Source organism: Triturus cristatus, chromosome 9 (genome assembly GCF_964204655.1).
Source record: "Triturus cristatus chromosome 9, aTriCri1.1, whole genome shotgun sequence".
Lineage (NCBI taxonomy): Eukaryota > Metazoa > Chordata > Amphibia > Caudata > Salamandridae > Triturus > Triturus cristatus.
The window spans coordinates 929,431,311-929,450,842 of record NC_140592.1 but is presented as its reverse complement, the minus strand read 5'-3'; the positions used below and the strand labels follow the sequence as shown (position 1 = coordinate 929,450,842).

The 19,532-nt window shown below is 44.0% G+C and overlaps 1 protein-coding gene across 1 annotated transcript in view; it reads left to right on the top strand.

Moving 5' to 3' along the window:
* The window catches only part of BTBD7 (BTB domain containing 7), a 486,767-nt gene that overhangs the window by 320,384 nt on the left and 146,851 nt on the right, over positions 1 to 19,532 (top strand). Inside the window, exon 7 of the mRNA XM_085626483.1 lies at positions 3,416 to 3,559. Coding sequence (XP_085482609.1) covers positions 3,416 to 3,559 — 144 coding nt within the window. The remainder of the gene's footprint in view (positions 1 to 3,415; positions 3,560 to 19,532) is intronic.

The following is a 19,532-nucleotide window of genomic DNA, read 5'->3' as shown; positions in this document are numbered from 1 at the left end:
CATCTGTTCTTGGCATGTAGAGCTGCAGATTCGTATACGCCCACCCGCCTCCCGGAGACCCATATCTGTTCCAGTATTATCTTAACTAGATACATTACACATGGGCACCTTTTTTCTATTTTCCTACTAACTCCATCGTAACCCTTCGTGGCAAAAACAATCTTAAGGATGGAGCCGATGCCCATGCGCACTATCGTCCTAGGGAGGAGTCACCTACCTCGTGACTACAAAATCTTCCAAGACAAAAAACAGTGCAAACATCCAAGCCCAATACCAGATGGCGATTAATGCAACAGTATACAAATCTGCAGCTCTGCATGCCAAGAACAGATGCATACTGGTAAGTAGCATTTTCCTTTTTATGCAGCGCTATATGAATATAAAGCTGCGATTGTCAAATTCAATGTAAATTAAGCTTCCACAATGCCTCCCTCCAAAATAAAGGCTGAGTACATATGTCTAGCATTACCTGACATAAAACTGATGTTTGCAGCAACGGAGCTCCCGCTTACTTGAATTTCTGACAATGCATTTGCAAAGGGAAATGACCCAAGCTTGAAATTTTGTTGATCCACCAAAGCGAAAATGCTCAAAAACAAATGCATGTGATCTGCTCAATTGCTGTTCAACTCTAAAGATAGCAGTTGCCTGTTTAGAATGGTTTCAAACTAATATGTCCTGTGTTTATTTTTGTTGAGATTTGATAGCAAGTAATTTCCATAAGTGCAACATGAATTATTGCAGAAAGGTAAGGCATGTGATGACCCCTGTGAAAACAGGGTCTCTACTGGCCAATGCCCAACTGCTGGAGAGAGGATGTGGCATAACACCCAGAGCTGCCGACTTTAGAGCTGAGCGATACCAAAGGGGATGATGGACGGAGCGTTTGAGCAAATCACTCACCCCCAGTCAACTGATCTGCGTTTAATCCAACATCATTCTTTAGCTCACTCCACCACCCCAGTTCAGACATGGCCATTTGCAAATCAGTCTGACCCTGTGCCTCATGGGAACAGTCCAGCCCGAACTGCCAAGCCTGTCTTCCCTGGACCGGAAACAAGCATCCTGGGATCGGTTTCGGGTTCATAACCCTTATCAGCCAGGCAAGCTGATGAGCGGACCTAAGTCCACAAAGTACATAAAACAGGTTGGTTTTCGAGACCGCGGATGTGCTTTTCTAGGACTAGTTCAGACATATACTTACCAAGCATTACAACACAAAAGCTAGTTACAGAGCAGATAATCAGTCTGCCATCCGTCGTCTTTGGGCAGTGTATTTACATGATAATCTAAGCCCTTCTTTTCTACTGCCTCTGAGCTTGGGTCATGCTTGCTATTCTATTGTTTATCTATGTTAGAGTCCTATGAAAATGTCAGTAAAGCATGCTCATGTTAACAGTGCTATACAAAAAGGGGGGGGGGGGACCAAGGAGCTTATACAAGGTCCAGTGTCCACGCTCCTTATATCTACATAAATATCACAAACAGGACACTGTTCCTAAAAGTAGGGTGCAAAAAGTCACCCATACAATAAGGTGCAAAAAGTCACCATGTGTAAAAAGAAGAATCAAAAGAAGGAAAGAGAAAAGAATTCCTAGGTAAAGGGACCCTCAAATGAAAGGAAAAACCATTGTGTCCTCTGTTGCCCTCACACACCCCATAGGGTGTCATGCTTCATCATCGGGCAGTTGCTCCTCGTAGGGCCGGCGCTGCAATTCCCTACAGGTCCCCCGAAGGGTCTCTTTATCGGAGATCTTTTATAGGACTGCCTGATGGTGCATGAGGGTGTGTGGGGTGAGGGGTCCAATGAGGGTAAAAACAAAGAGTGCGTGCAAGTGTTAAGAGAAATTCGTAAAGGGTAAACATGCAGCAATTGTCTGAATCGTGTACCCTAAGCAGACTCAACTGCTGAATAAAATCTAGCCCCAATGGCATACTATGCCCGGGTATAGAAAGACATAGGTCAACATGTTTCGCGCCTGCGTCGCCTTAAGGGTCGTTGGCGCTTCGTCAGGACCAGAACTATAAAATGTAATGTGCACGTGAAAACCAATTAAAATACCCTCAAAATCGATCAGGGCGGGCAGTAAACTGTATCACCCAAAATCTGGCTACAGCTGCATTATGTGACCTCTCCTGATCAGTACGTAGGAAAGAAAAACAAAACAAGGTAGAACACAAATTTAAGCATCAGGAACACCTTGATGCCACATGATGTGCCACCGCTGTGTGCACATCCAGTACATAGAACACAAAAATGGATAAGAGCATGAGACAAAAACCACACCGAATAGTGCTTGAGGACACTGTGTCCAGAGGTATCAACCGCTCTAAGTGTTATACACATAGCGCCCCATCAATGTTAAAAAATTGGTTCTGAATGAGTGCTTACCTCGCACTGCTGAGGAAAAACCGCTGGCACAAGCAACAGATGCCCCTAATTTAACGGTCTGTGAATACAGGAGATCACCAGGAGTTAACACAAACAGACACGGAACCTAATATATTAAGACCCCACTAGAAGTAGTGCCCGTGTCCCTTTGAAACAAAGCTACTCACAATTTTCATCAGATACTGCCGCCTACGCACCTACCCCATCGTTGCATCTGCCAGAAAACAACGAAGCTTTACACGGTGCTTTTATAACAAATCACCGGGGTCAGGTGTACTGGGCTTTAACTCTATCCGGCAAATCATGTACGTTAAAAAGCTTAGTGCGCATGCTCTAGGACTTAAACTTAACGCGCATGTGCAATGGTGGGGTAAACTATTCCCCCGCACATGTGCAAATCATACGCTCTATACACACGATAATGCAACGAAACTGTCCTGTTTGTGATATTCATGTTCACAGTACTCCATTATTGATATTTAGAAACACTCAGGCCTGCTCTCCGTGGGCCATGAACAAAGATGGATCAGATGATGTCAGTGGATCCTTATTTATGTGGATTTCTAAAAACAAACTGTTTACATCCTGCTGCGCTTGGTGGTTCTGGAGTTTAGAAACTTAATGTTAGGTTATCACTTTAGCTACAGCACAAGCCTAGTGCACCCTTTTCTGCTTTGTTTTTCCAGCTTAAATTCAATTTACAAAATGGCCTTTTCACTTTATTGTCCTCTGTTTTTATGAATCACCTATTTTTATTCCAAAAAAGGAAAATTATACCTAATGTGGGCTTGTTTCCTTAGTTCTAGGTTTCAAATAAAGAGAATTATGAAAATTGTTACAGATTAACGTACAGAGGGTAGTAGATGATTCCTTTTTTGTAAAAAGTGAGAATAGCCATGATGACGAACTAGGATAAAAAAATAAGAGAAACTATTTTGTCCACAGAATTTTATCTGTTCACAGATATAAAGGCCCTACTGTTAACTTTGTGTGTTCCTTATCTTTTTCCATTTCTGAATACAGATGAAGAGAGGTCTAATTAGTACACCACCTTCAGACATGTTACCAACAGCAGAAGGTGGAAAATCAAATGCCTGGTTACGGCAAAAAAATGCTGGGATATACGTCCGGCCTAGACTTTTTTCACCTTATGTGGAGGAAGCTAAGGTGAGTTGAACCATTTTGTTACCAAGCATAAAAATGTATTTTTTAAGTGAATTAGTGAGGTTGTATGTGAATTTATAAAGCACAATCCTATCTATAAAGCTATAGTTTTGCAGCATGAATCTTTTCTGGATTCATATACTGTGCATTATTCAGCCATCTAATAGATTTGTGTTTTGGTGTCATCGACGTACCTCCATTTATTGGTCCCCTTTGACGTTGTTGTGCTTCCTCTGAAAGCTCCCACCTTTGGTCGCCATCTTCACATTCTTTTTTTTTTCCCGCCGTTGGGTCTGAAAGCATACAGATGAGTCTCCTAAGGTTCACCGAAGTTAGAAAGTCCTCAATAGAAGATACCCGGAGAAGTTCTGGGTGCAGGACAGGGTATCTTCCCTTAACAACGGATACAGAAAAATGTGCTTGCTGGGGGCTTCCTGTACTTGGTAATGGAGAAGACACCATTCCAGTTTAGCAAAAACTGCCACCAAAAGTTTGCGAAAAAGGATCAGCACCCGGTCTGCAAACTCTGCCTGCTGATAGATCATCGAAGTGAAGATTGCAATGCCTGTGCGGTGTTCCCCCCCCAAGACTTTGAGGGTAAGACAGCGACAGAAGACAGCCCATCATGCAACGCAGGGCCAAAACCACACCATTTCTACGAGATTTGGGCCTCTCCAGCGCCAAAGAGAATGTTGTTGAAGGACAGGAGGGGACAAGGAAGCCAATCTCCAAATAGTGAATGCCGACCGAGGGGGCAAGAAGACTTTGAGATCAGAGGTAAGAGACTGTGTCCTAAAAAAACTTCAGCCAACTCAAGAAAATCAGGCTCTAAAACCTCTAAGGTGGCATCAGTGTCGAACCACTCTGTGACTGCAAGCTTTTCCAAAGAGAAAAGCACCCTCTGATCCTTCGAAAAGGACACTGCAGAGATAAAGACCACCGAAAAATCCAAGACGTCAAAGGGCGGTTGAGGAAAAGACACATTGATGTCGAAACGAGATCGAAAGCCCCGGGTCGACAAACATGCTGATTCATCGTCAAAACATAGGTACGAACATCTCGATGACCAACAACAAGCGGCTGAGATCGAGAAAGAGATTACTCGAAACTTAAATGCCAGCATTTTTCAAAGAAAGACTTCAACGAAAGTCTAAAACAACTTCAAAAATGTAGTAAGTCTTTGATGTCGAAGGAGCAAGGGGACAAAGGCCTTGAGGAAATAGAGCCGCCTTTAACCCCTGAACCTCAAGAGGAACAAGATCAAGAGATCATACAGGAGGAACAAATTTACCAGGGTTCTGAGGCTTCAGAGTACCAAGACTCACAATGGCAAGACCTGGAAACACTCACCAGAAGAAGGGGTGGACCCATGCCGCTGAAGACCAACTCCACCTGATATTGGAATGAACAATCAGGTGATAAAGAAGGCAGCAGAGATATTTGGGGTACTGTTATAAGAGGAGAGGCAACAATCAGGTTTCCCATTAGAAGCTCTCCTGCCTACACAATTAAGGAATCCGTTTTTACCAATGGTCTCCAGTATCCTAGCTCATGGAAAAAAGGTGTTCGAGGCATATGAGGTGCAGATCACACACTTAGGATAAGATCGCCATCTGGTGTTGGGCTCGGATGATTGCAGGTTGTTGTTGTCTTCGGAAGAAGCCTTTTGGTCACGAGATAGGTGACTCCTCCTCTGGACAACAGTGCGCATGGGCATCCACTCCATCCTCAGATTGTTTTTTTCAGCCATTGGGTTCGGATGAACTTTACCACTCCGGCTGAAAACTTCTAAAAATCCAGCTTTCGAAGCGAAAAACCTTTACGACTCGACGTCGAAATTCAATCGGACCGGTTCCGGACACGGCTCATGGAAAGGACACCTTTTAAAAAATGCCCCCAATGTGGAGCAAAGTTCCCCCACATTGACCACCACGAGGTCTGCAACCTGTGCCTCTCGCTGGAACATAACTAATCCAGCTGTCCAGCCTGTGCCGCATTCCGATCCAAGAAAACCATCCGGGACCGAAGAGCTCGACGCCATATCATGGCCAGACCATCTCCAGAACCAGAGGACATCTTTGCCCAGGATGTCCCGGGGGAAGATTCCGAAGACCTCCAAATCATATCCGAAGCGGATGATTCAGATGACCTCATCACTCCGGGGCAACGAGTGAATTACCAACCCCCCCCCAAAAAAAGGCATTGGTCAAGACTCCGCCAGCTGGCCCCAGTCGCGACCAAAAATAGTCTTCAGAAGCCCCGCCCTCTGGCTCGGCGCCGAAGAAACATAAGCCTACAGGTGGCTCGAGCAAACCACATGTTATAGTACCCACAATACTTTTGGCACCGAAGACTCAACCTCTCTGCACTGAAGCAAACTCCGAAACCATCGAGACTGAAATCTCCACCGGCACCGAAGCGTTCTTCGGCACCAAAATCATCATCGGCACCGAAACCATCATCGGTACCGAAACAACTGTCTAAAGTCCAAAAGGACTCTACCGATCATCCAAAACATAGATCGGAACCGAAAAAATCTGCACCAAAGCCACTTTCGGACAATGAAGAACTTTTTCGCCCTGATCCCACACAAAAAAGGATTTATATCAATCCAAAAACTGGACATGTCACCGCTGTGCCATACAAGAAAAGGAAGCTGGACACAACACCTTCTCCAGCTCCCATAAAGAAGGACTCGCCACCTCACCCATTCGTCCATCCTCTCCTATATCACCTCTCACCCCACCCCCCCCTGCCCCCACCTCCTTCTCCTCTACCAACTCCTTCACATACACCACCTCCACAGGAGGAGGATGATGACTTACGGGGAGGGGGTGATCCGGATGACCTTAATGATCCTAATGATCCTTTCACACTTCCGGATACGGCACCCTTAGATGACTGGGCTTACCCTTTACCTGATATTCCTGATCCCACTACATACGCCTCCAAACCCTCCCCTCCAGATGACCACCTAGGGTTTGGGCAGCTGATGAACAGGGCGGCACTTTTCCATGGCATCACCATGCATTCAGATACACCCGAAGACGACTTTCTTCTAGACACATTCGAACAGTCTCAAAAATCAGTTCAAATCTTGCCCATGATTAAGGGAGTCCTAAAACGCGCCACAGAGGTTTTTAAAGACCCTGTCAGAGCTAGGGTTCTTAACCCCTGAATTGAAAAAAAATATAGACCTGCCCCAAAAGATCCCGCTTACATTAAAGTACAGCTCCCTCTAGACTCTTTAGTAGTTTCAAACGCACAAAAGCGGGCTAACTCCCAAACAACAGGAGAGACACCGCCCCCAGACAAAGAGTCCAAGCTATTAGAGGCCTCGGGCAAAAGAGTTGCAGCACAAGCTGCTAACCATTGGCGTATTGCCAACACACAAGCCCTATTAGCCCGATATGATAGGGCTCATTATGATCAGTTAGAAGATCTTTTACAAAACCTACCAGATCAGTACAAATCCCAGGCCAATGACCTCATCCAAGAGGGGAAACTCATATCTAACGCATCAATCAAATGTGCACTAGACGCCGCAGACACTGCTTCTAGGGCGGTCAACACAAGCATACTACTTAGACGCCATGCATGGCTACGTATTTCAGGCTTTAAGCCGGAAGTAAAAACAACAATACTTGGTCAACCATTCAACCAAGAGCAACTATTTGGGCCTGCAGTAGATACTGCACTTGAGAAGATGAAAAAAGATAACGAGACTGCTAAATCAATGGGAGCATTACAGTCTCCACAACCACGAGGCTCCTTTCGACGCTCCTTCTATAGGGGAGCCTCCAAAAATATTGGGACAGACACCTCTTCCACTTTCAAAAGCTCCGCGCAAACATCTCCTAACAGAGGATATTTTAGAGGAGGATATAGGGGAAACAACACCAAGGGCCGAGGTCTGGGCAATACCAACATCCGCACCTCTCCAGCCACTAAACAGTGACTTGCCTCCACTCCCCCAAGACCATTTCACTCCGGTCGGGGGAAGACTCCAACAGTTCCTACCTGTCTGGAATTCCATTACAACAGACAAGTGGGTAAGACAAATTATCCAGTTTGGTTACTGCCTCGAACTCAAACACCCCCCCCCCACACATACCACCCAAACACCGTCCAATGTCACCACACCATCTTACACTCCTCAAACAGGAACTTCGGTCCTTGCTTCAAAAACTCGCAATAGAACCAGTTCCACTCCAACATCAGGGTACAGGAGTATATTCTCTATACTTCCTAATCCCCAAAAAGGACGAGACGTTAAGACCCATACTCGACCTCAGACTACTAAATCAGTACATACACTCAGATCACTTCCATATGATCACTCTCCAACAAGTCCTCCCACTACTTCAACAAGACGACTTCCTTGCCACATTGGACCTCAAGGACGCATACTTTCACATCCCCATGCATCCTGCTCACAGGAAGTACCTAAGATTTGTGGTAGACGGACAGCACTATCAGTTTACGGTCCTCCCATTCGGAGTAACAACTGCACCCAGGGTATTCACCAAATGCCTAGCAGTAGTGGCAGCGCACCTCAGGAGACAACAAATCCATGTCTTCCCGTATCTTGACGATTGGCTCATAAAAGCCAATATTTTCGACAAATGCGTTCTCCACACTCAATGCACTATTCAAACCTTACACAACTTGGGATTTACCATCAACTATCCCAAATCTCAACTACAACCCTCCCACATACATCAATATCTGGGAGCCACCATAAATACTTCCAAGGCCATAGCTTATCCCAACACAGCCAGGATAGCCAACATACAAAACCTCATCTTAAAATTTCAAACTCAACACTCTCTTCCAGCAAGAGTGTTTATGCAACTGTTGGGCATGATGGCGTCCTGCATCTCCATTGTGCTTCACGCACGACTTCAAATGCGTCCCTTGCAAGAATGTCTAGCACAACAGTGGAACCAGGCTCACGGACAACTTACCGATCTGGTGTTGGTGGACAGTCGCTCACTGAAATGCTGGAACACCATCAACCTGTCCAAAGGGCGACCGTTCTTAGAGCCTCTTCCACAAGTAGTGCTGACAACCGACGCATCTCTCACAGGGTGGGAAGCCCATCTCTTACAACACACCACTCAGGGCAAATGGACCACTCAACAAAAACTGCTCCATATCAATCACCTAGAACTTCTAGCGGTGTTCCTAGCACTGAAATCTTTTCAAGTACATCTAATGAACAAAACTGTCCTCATCCGCACAGACAACATGACGACCATGTATTACATACAAAAACAGGGGGGGACACATTTTCTCCAACTGTCCCAACTCGCACAGAACATTTGGAGATGGGCAATTCCCCAAAACATCTACCTGCTAGCGGAACACCTTCCAGGGGTTCACAACCAGATTGCCGATCTCCTAAATTGACAGACACGACAAATTCACAAATGGGAATTACACCCCAAAGTCCTAATCCCATTCTTCCAAAAATGGGGCCAACCAGATATAGACCTGTTCGCCACACACGAAAACGCAAAATGCCCAACCTTCGCCGCCAGGTTTCCACACCCACAGTCAAAGGGCAATGCAATATGGATGCACTGGTCAGGCAGATTTGCGTACGCTTTTCCACCTCTCCCACTCATTCCATTTGTGGTACGCAAGCTCAAACAGTCTCTAAAACTGATTCTAGCAGCTCCCACTTGGGCACGTCAACCCTGGTTCACAACACTTCTGGAACTCTCGCTAGTTCCACATCAAAAACTGCGCCTTTCCCCGGCCTTATTAACCCAGAACCATGGAGAAATCAGACACCCAGATCCGCAGCAACTGAACTTGGCGATCTGGCTCCTGAAGTCTTAGAGTTCGGTTACCTCAATCTCCCACCAGACTGTATGAATATCATAAAAGAAGCTAGAAGACCTACTACTAGGGCATGTTATGTTGCAAAATGGAAAAGATTTGTCATTTACTGCACTAACAATAATATACGTCCACTGGATGCTTCCATCCAAAACATTATTTGCTATTTACTACACTTGCAAAGATGCAATTTAGCGTATTCCTCCATACGTCTACAACTAGCAGCGTTAGCAGCCTACTTACAAAATCGACAACACTTGGCACTATTTAAGGTACCAGCCATCAAAGCCTTCATGGAAGGTCTCAAAAGAATTATTCCTCCCAGATTACCACCTTCTCCAGTGTGGATTCTAAATATTGTTCTAACAAGGCTCATGGGCCCTCCATTTGAACCTATGCATAAATGCAAACTGCAATTCCTTACATGGAAAGTGGCTTTCCTTATCGCAATCACATCCCTGCGAAGGGTAAGTGAGATACAGGCCTTAACTATTCAAGAACCATTCCTACAACTACATCGTAACAAAGTGGTTCTTAGGACAAACCCAAAATTCCTACCAAAAGTCATTTCCCCTTTCCATCTTAACCAATCAGTCGAGCTGCCAGTCTTCTTCCCTAATCCAGACTCAGTAGCTGAGAGAGCCCTTCATACCTTAGATGTTAAAAGAGCCTTTCTTTATTACATCGACAGAACCAAACCTTTTTGCAAAACCAAACAACTGTTTGTTGCTTTCTCTCCACCACATAAAGGCAACCCCATTTCAAAATCAGGTATAGCCAGGTGGATAGTTAAGTGCATCCAAATATGTTACCAAAAAGCTAAACGCACTCTTACAGTTCCCCCTAGAGCGTACTCCACACGTAAAATAGGGGCTTCCATGGCATTCTTAGGGAACATTCCCTTAGATATTTGCAAAGCAGCCACATGGTCTACCCCACACACCTTCACTAAACATTACTGTGTTGATGTGCAATCCAAACAACAAGCGTCAGTAGGCCAAGCTGTCCTAAAAACTCTATTCCAAACTGCTGCAACAGATACAGGTGACCACCGCTAGGGGAGACATTGCTATATAGTCTATCCTAAGTGTGTGATCTGCAGCTCATATGCCTCGAACGGAATATGCTACTTACCAGTATGCATCTGTTCTTGGCATGTAGAGCTGCAGAGCCACACACGCCCACCCACCTCCCCGGGACCTGTATCTGTTCCAGCATTGTCTTAATTAGACATTACACATGGACATCCTTTCTCTTTATTCTTATACACTCCATTTCCCATCATGGCAAAAAACAATCTGAGGATGGAGTGGATGCCCATGCGCACTGTTGTCCAGAGGAGGAGTCACCTATCTTGTGACCAAAAGGCTTCTTCCGAAGACAACAACAACCTGCAATCATCCGAGGCCAACACCAGATGGCGATCTTATCCTAAGTGTGTGGCTCTGCAGCTCTACATGCCAAGAACAGATGCATACTGGTAAGTAGCATATTCCTTTCAAGGAACCAGCAACATGTAAGGCGGTCACTTCAAGGGCAAAGAAGATGTATAGACATTATTCAAAAGATTCAAGTTGCATAAAGGGAACAGTCCCAGCAGATTCTATAATACCAGCAACAGCCAGGAAGGGAGCTAACGTCCCAAGCACCACAAGGCTGACCTCCAGATAATGAAAGCTAAAGGGTGGAGCCTATGGGGTGAAAGATAGGAAGGAGTGCCGCAAATCAGTGGCAGATTGCAAACGCTCTGCTAAATCTTCCCGCCTACCAACATTGAGTAGAAATAAGAACTAATTAAACATCTCCCAGAACAGTACCAAAAGAGGGCAGCACACCTGGTGGAGGATGGCAAAAACATCATAAATACCTGCTTAAAATCTGCACTGGATGCAGCAGAAACTTCAGGAAGACAAATGATATTAGGAATCATGGAGAGATGACATGCCTGGCTAAAAATGTAAGGATTTAAACCAGAGGTGGAAGCTAACCTACAAAATTCACCATTCATTGGTAAATAACTGTTCAGAAGTGTGCTGGACAAAACCCTTAATCAGTTGAAAAAAGACAATGAAACTGCAAAGTCAATGGGGTCCCTACAGTTTAGAGGTAACATGCGGATTTGGACAGTTCCCTCACAAAAGGCTACATGAAGGCGTCTCCTTCAATACAGGATCATCCAATTGAACACAAGTCTTATCAGGGAGGTAATCAAACAGGTCAGCTACAGCTGAGACCAAGCTGGCAGTACCAACAAGGCAGACAGTCCTTTCACGAACGACCACATGGTAGAAGACAGACAGAGCAAGTGGGGGGCCCTCCCAGCAAGTAAGTGACTGCTTAGGGGTCACACAAAGCACTCATCAAATAACAGAGTGCAACAACAAATGTACAATCAAGAGAACTTGTACAGTTAACACCGGTAGGGGGAAGAATAAGAATGTTACTCCAAGAATGAAAATATCATCACAGACACGTGTCTTAAAACTAATGCAATTTGGATAATGCTTACAATTAAACAGGACACCTCCAGAAAAGAGACCAAGGAAAAAAGTACATTCAAGGGAGGAAACAACCCGTCTACCTAAAGAGGTAGCGGAGTTGATGTCAAAGGAGGCTATAGAATTGGTGCCAAGCCCGGAGAGAAACAAATGAAACTACTTAGCATGTTTTTTTGATTTCAAAGGTAGATTGGTCACTCAGACCAATTCTAAGATCTCAGGTTTTTAAACCAGTTCATAAGAACTTAAAAATTCAAGATGATTACCCTACATGAGGTTATACCCCAGATACAAGTGGGGGATTATATGGCCACAATAGATTTAAAGGACGCTTATTTACACCTTTGCATGAACGCAAGCCACATGACCTTCCTCAGATTTGTGGTAGACAAGGAGTACTACCATTTTTTGGGAACTGACTTTTGGGCTATATTCAGCACCAAGAGTATTCAAAAGTGCTTAGCGACATTAGCAGCACACCTACGGAAGCAGTAAATACACATTTACCCCTATCTGGACGACTGGCTGGTAAGGGCAAATTCATACAAAAGATGCACAGAGCACATAAAACAGGTGATCACACTGCTTGTCCAGTTGGGATTCTCAGGTCACATGGTGAAATAATCACCAGAACAGGAAAAAATTCTCTTGGAAGTAAGAATAAATTCCAAACAGGGGAAAGAGTTTCCAAGCGAGAAGACAAAAATGGCGCTTTTGAAGGAGACACAGCTGTACCGGAAGGGGCAAGCTCTGACTGTGAGGAGGGTGGGGAAGCTATTAGGAATGATGGCTTCTTGCAACCCGTTGATACCTAACACAAGACTTCACATGAGACCAGCTCAGGAACGGCCGCAAAATCAATTGTCACAGAGAATGGGCAGTTGGAAGCTCTAGTGGTTGGCACGCAAAGAATAGAGGAAGAGATGGCATGGAGGAGCAGACCAAATTTATCTCAAGGAAGAACGTTCAGACAACCAACTTGTACAATGACCATAACATCAGATGCCTCCCAGATGGGATGGGGAGCACTCATGAACAATCTCAAAGTCCATGGAGTCAGGAAGAACTAGGATGCAGTGCAGCACATCAACATCCTAGAGCTAAAATCAGTATTCCCATCTTTAAAAGCCTTTTAGAAAGAGCTCTGAGGGAAATCAATATTAATACAGACAGCACACCCACCATGTTTTATGCAAACAGGGTTGGGGTCACAGTCTCTACCACTATCAAGACTAGCACAAGATATTTGGATATGGGCTATTCAAAGTAAAATAGAGATAGTAGCAGTCCACCTACCAAGGAAGGACTACATAGAGGCAGACGGACTAAGCAGACAAGCCTCATGGTATCAATGGAACAAAACAATACTTTCAAATGTTTCAGAAATTGGGAACACCGGAGATAGATCTTTATGCAACACCCCAGAACGCAAAATGCCAAAGCTTCACCTCCAGACAACAGTGCCAACAGTCAATGGGGAAGGCACTGTCGATAGATTGGTTAGAGTAATCTGTGCACTTTTTCCCCAGATACCACATCTTCACAAGGTGATCAGCAAATGCAAAATCAGCAGTGTGACCCTAATACTAATTGTACCACACAGGGCAAGACAAACATGGTTCTCTGAGCTAGTGAACCTTTCACCGGAGAATATTCACAAACTACCAAGAAGCCACGATCTACTCTCGATGCAAGAAGGAAGGGTGCTCCACCCAGAACCAAAGTCTTTAAGCCTGGCAGCATGGTGCCTGAAGACTTAGCATTTGAACATCTGTAGTTGCCGGAAGAGACAATGGCCATCTTAAGAGAAGCTTGAAGAGTAACAACTAGTGTTAAATAGCTAAAAGGAAAATATACTCACTATCGTGCAGGAAAAGAGGATTATTAAAAAGGATTTCCAGGGAGAAGACCGAGCTAAAATACTTAATATACCTTCTAGAGTGTAAGCTGACCTGATGATCTTTAGAGGTACATTTAGCAGTAATAGTGGCATACACAAGGGGTCACCTTGAGAGAAGTCCCTTCACATCACCAATCATTAAACAGCTCTTAGCTGAGGCAAAAAGAATTGCACCCCCAAAGAGGATGCCAGATTCTGCATGGAACCTAAATATTGTGCTCACAATAAATGAAGACACCCTTTGAACCATTACATAAGGCAACATTACAAATTCTCACACTCAAGACTGCCTTCTTAGTGACAATACCGCCACTGCGCAGAGTTAGTGAATTACAAGCACTCCCGATACAGGAACCTTACGTTCAAGTTCACAAAGACAATCGTCATGAGAACAGACCCACAGTTCATGCCAAAGGAGATCTCACAGTTATACATTTATCAAAGCATTCAGATACCACCAAGCTTATTTGAAAAACCAACGACTCATGCAGAAAAAATATTGCACACTCTAGATGCTAGACAGACAGTAATGTACTCCACTGAAAAAAAGACAAAGGCTGACAAGAAAACAAAGCAACTCTTAGTATCATTTGCAAACTGTTTCCGGGAGAAACCGGTTACAAAGAAAACAGTTGCAAGATGGATAACACAAACTATTCAATTGTGCCACAAAAATGCAGAAAAGATGTTACAAAACACTCCTGGCGCACAGTCAAAAAGGAAAAAAGGAGCAACCATTGCTTTTCTGCCAAATACTCCACTACAAGACATTTGTATGGCAGTAACTTGGTCATCAGTGAAAATGTTCACCAAACACTATTGTGTAAATATTCAAATGAATAAGGAAGCACAAGTAGGACACAAGGTCTTACAACAGCTGTTTTCAAATTCACGCTCATCTTCAACCCAACGACCCCTATGCTAACAAACTGCTACAAAATTTATGCACAACATTTGAATCCAGAAACATTTACACTGCAAAATGTATAGTTTCTTACCTGTCGGTGTAGTTTTGCAGCTTGAGGAATTTTCTGGATTCACTAGTGAACCCACCCTCCTCTGTCAAGAAGATGAGGAGAAAACAAAGAATCTGAAGATGGCGACATAAGGTGGGAGCTTCCAGAGGAAGCACAACAATGTCACAGGGGACACCAAATTGAGGCATGTCAACGCCCACCAACACTAAAATAACAAATAGTACAAATAGTAGAACGACAAAGTTTTGGAAAGAATTCCGGATCCAACCACTAGATAGCAGAATAATGTACAGCATGTACATCCAGAAATTTCTACAAGCTGCAAAACTACACCGACCGATAAGAAACTATACATTACTGCAGAGGTAGACCGGTCACAAATACAGAAGAGGAGAAAGGATACACTATTGTCTGGTAGAGGGATCAAGGGTAGTAGCCAATGACTGGGATCTACTGGTTCACTGCGGAGAGTGATGTGTGGGGCAAGTGGAAAAGATTACTAGTGGCTGGGACCCTACAGGTGCACTGTGAAGGGTGGTGAATTGAGCATGTGGAAAGGGTTACACAGTCTGTTCTTTGAGAAACCTGATAACCTGTTTTGTTCTTGTTTGCTGAGAAATTACTAATGTGCGTTTTGTTATTATAAGGCACAAATACATATGTTTTCATTGCACAAGCTGGGCAATTCTTTTTCACTTTGTATTAATGAATGTAATGGCACGTCTTTTAACTAATTCCAATGTACCCACCATCATTGTTCATATTGTGCAAGGGGGGACTGATTGGGCAGTTTTCCTCACAAACCAAAATATCTTTGCTGTGATTTGATCCACTTCCAAGTGTGTATTTCTTCTCATCATCCTCTCCATGTATCACTGTATGTATGTCCTCACTGTTTCTCCTCAAAACGTTACTGAGGTACACATCTAGATGACTTGACCTGGAAGTAAACTGCCTTACTGTCTAGTAGTCTTAGTGCATGCATGTTTAAAAAAAAAAATCCATGTAAATGGTGAATCCTCCTCTGTATTCGGTCTGTCATTCAAACTTCATTTTAGCTTTATTTCTATGTTTTCGGTTTCTCTTGATGCCTTTTCACAATTACCTCAACATGGGTTCTTATGTTGTGAACAGTTGAAAGTGATTCCACCAAGGCCCCCATATTTCCTTGTTTGTTTGGGCATCCTCTGTATCTGTAAATGACTCCTGTTTTTGAGCACCAGTTTGTCCCCCCAGCGATGCCTGATGGGTAGGGGTGCTCTCCAACGTGTAGTATATGGCTATATCCCTCTTGGCAAGACGTGTGCCCTAGCCCACCAGAATCTGTTCTTCCCCTGAAGGCTTAGGTCTCCTCAATATCCCCAGTAGTATCATCGTGTGAGAAATATCAGTAGGCCTCTCCAGTACCAGGGATAGTGTATAAATAACTTTGTCCCAATATATGTTAATCATTTGGCATATGATTTAACTCACCCATTCCCCCTGGCATCTTTTGCAATTTGGGGAGTGTATCCTTCTCATTCTCCAGAGCTGGCTAGGGATTAAATAAGCCATAAGGTAAATATTGAAATTCCATCAGTCTCGACCTAGTGTATATGGTGGATACACTGGGTGCAAGTAATGCACTTCTCAAATCTGCTTCATCTTTGGGGCCCTGGTCACCCTCTCATCTTGCTGTCAGGACCTGCAAGTTGTTTAGGGAATTGGAAATAAGGGAGTGAAATAGTCTTGAGATACTGCCCTTATTCATGCTGTCCTTTGTTAGTTATGCCTCTAGGGGGCTGTAGTCTGAGAGTGCCAACCAGTGGGATCGGTAAGCCTTAAATGCATGCTTTAATTGGTGCTATAAAAGAAATGATTTGTGGAGCTCAAATCCCCCCTGTAATGTGGTGATAGGCTTCAAACAATTTCTATTCAATACATCGCCTAGCTAGGATATCCCAGCTTGATCCCACATTTTGAATCCTAACTATACTGTATGCCTTTGTAGGGTTCCATGTCGTAGTGGTGTCTCTTATGTAAGCCTGCCCTTCCACTATATATAATGAAAATCTGTCCTCCAGCAATCTGCCACAATCCTGGTTCAGGAGAAACTAGTCTTCAGGCTAGGGCCCCATGAAGAATGTTCATTATACCCGTTTCCTCCAATAAGTCTCGCTTAACACAAAAGGCAGCGTCCCCCCTTTCACCAAACAACTGGTCATTTATGATGCTCAATTGAGTGGTAAAGACACGTCTGCCATACACTTTTGTATGAGTGGGTGTACTTGTCAAATGGTAATTGAGTGTTAGACGGAAAAACCTCACTCACATATTCGTGGCATGCCTCCTCATTAGCTAGTTCATCCCATCATGGTAAAACCATGGTGGTCTGAACCTTTAAAAAAAAAAAAAAAAAAAGGTGATCAGGCTAATGGTGTTTGATACATGTGGGATCCCACGTGGTGGGGCGGAATATCCAATTATGATGCATGCCACAACTATTTGAGTGAGGCTTTTCTATCCAAAATCTTTCTTTTCTGTTGGACAGTAGCACTGGATAATTATGCCAGTTGCAAAATTCCCCTCCCATATGTTTTTTATGGACTTGTGTGGAGGTTATGATGTCAGAAGTGGTAAGCTCTTCCTCTCCTGTTGTGGTACATAATTAATCTAATGTACCAGTTTTATTGGGCAGTCTCTCCACAAACGTGGCATAGGAACGATTTGCCCTAATCTGCTTGGAGCCCAGATGCCTTTCCATAGGTTTCTAAGATTATCATTAGTCACTGTCCTATTCATTTTGGGTGACACAGGAAAAAGAGTGTCATCTGCATACAAAGATATACCTTTCGTGTTTTCCTCTAGTTGGCTTCCCTGCACTAGTCCATGGCTTCTAATCCATACTGCTGGTGGCTCAGTTGTAAGAGTGATTAACAAAGCGAAAAGGAGACATCCCCGCCTGGTACCTATTGAAACACCGAAGGGTGGCAGGGAAGGGGGGAAGGCTCCATTGATCATAATCTGGCCAGTGGGTGGCTGTAAAATAAATTCATATGAGACAAGGTGTGGTCTAAAGTTCTTTATGAAGTACTTGGCATGGAAAATCCCAGCCACTGCATTGATTGCCTTTTCAAAATCAATCAGCACCTGTGCACACAGACCAGGTAATTCTTGCATACATTCCAGTGCAGTCTACACTCTTCTAATGCAGTGTCTGGTACCGCTGCCTGGCATAAATCAATTTTGGTTGTGATGAATTAACATTTTCTAGTACGTTGTCTTCCCATTTAATAAGTGAGACTGGACAGCAGGAGTGGCATTGGTCGAGGGGCTTACGAGGCACGATGGAGATTGTGGCTAATTGGAGGTCTTAATGCCCCTTTTTAGTCTCTTCATTTAGGGTTTGGGCATGAGATACGACTGAAGTGTTTGAAAAAGTTCTACGGGAAACCATATGGGCAGGTGTCTCACTTACATGCCAGTGAGAGCTCTTGTCCTGAGTTAGTGGACATTTGAGATCAGTCTTGTTCTCAACCGAGAGCTTTGGAAGGGGGGGATCTTGTATTTGTGGACATGTTAATCCTCAATAGGATATGGGGTGAGCTTTGTAAAGATGTTGGTAGTATTCTGTGAACACAGTTGAAATCTCTGGTGCATCTGTTTTTTGTGATCCAGAGACATCCCTCAATGTCCCAGACAGTCCCAGAAGTAGGCTCTCTGGTCTAGCCAACATAGGATTTGTCTCTAGACTTGTACATTGGTCGCTGCAATGTCATCTGTGCAAGTCTCACTGTGTCCAATGCGATTTCTCAGCCATAGTCGCTCTCCGTCTCTAGCTGTTGCAGTAATGCTGTCTCCCTTTCCCATCTGGAGTGCCTCTCACAAACATTTGCCATGAAGTTTCCACAATCTGCACTATTTGGCTCTGCAGAAGTAATTTTTTATTTTTTTTTTAGCCTTAATTCTTTTGGGTCTGTTTCAGATCAAGAGGTCTGCAAAGTCACCTCTATTAGTGTGGGATTAGAAGAGAGGAAAGTACACTCTGAAAATACAGTGCAGTACATTTGACAGGAACTTTTCCCAACAGCTTACTAAAGGATTTATTTCAGCACAGGACAAGACTAGTGAAAGGGGGAGGGGAAGAGGTTAACCCGTCTTAGCAGCTAAGGGCAGCCAGAATATTTACAGGAAACGACAAGCAATGATTTAAGTCGTATGTTCTCATGGTCAAGCCTCCACCATCCTCACCTTCACAGCCCTACCAACAGTGAGAGGAATATCCTTCACCATCTCAGTATAGCTGAGTGTGTCAAAAACCACATGGGTATTCAGTCTGATACACTAGAGACAATAATAATAATATAGACATTTAATATAGCACACAAATCACTCCCGAAGGAGCATCTCGGCGCTGCACTGCTGAGAAGGAGGAACTTCCTAAAACAGGTCTTCAAAGTCTTCTTGAAGGCGATAGTCTGAGCATAAGCAAAGATTAGTGAGGAGTTTATTCCAATGATAGGGGGCAGTGTAGGAACCGCTCTGATTTGAGGTCCGAATGCGAGGGATAGTAAAAAAGAGCCTTGTCCGAGGATCTAAGGCATCTTGCAGGTCGATAAGGTATTAAATGCATGGGCAAGTAGACCGGGAGGGATGTGTGAAGTGCCTTATGTGTCAGACAACAGAGTTTAAAAATTACCCATTTTTTGATAGGCAACCAACGGAGATTCTGAAGAGTAGAAACGAGAGGGAATATTACAAATTAGTCTAGCGGC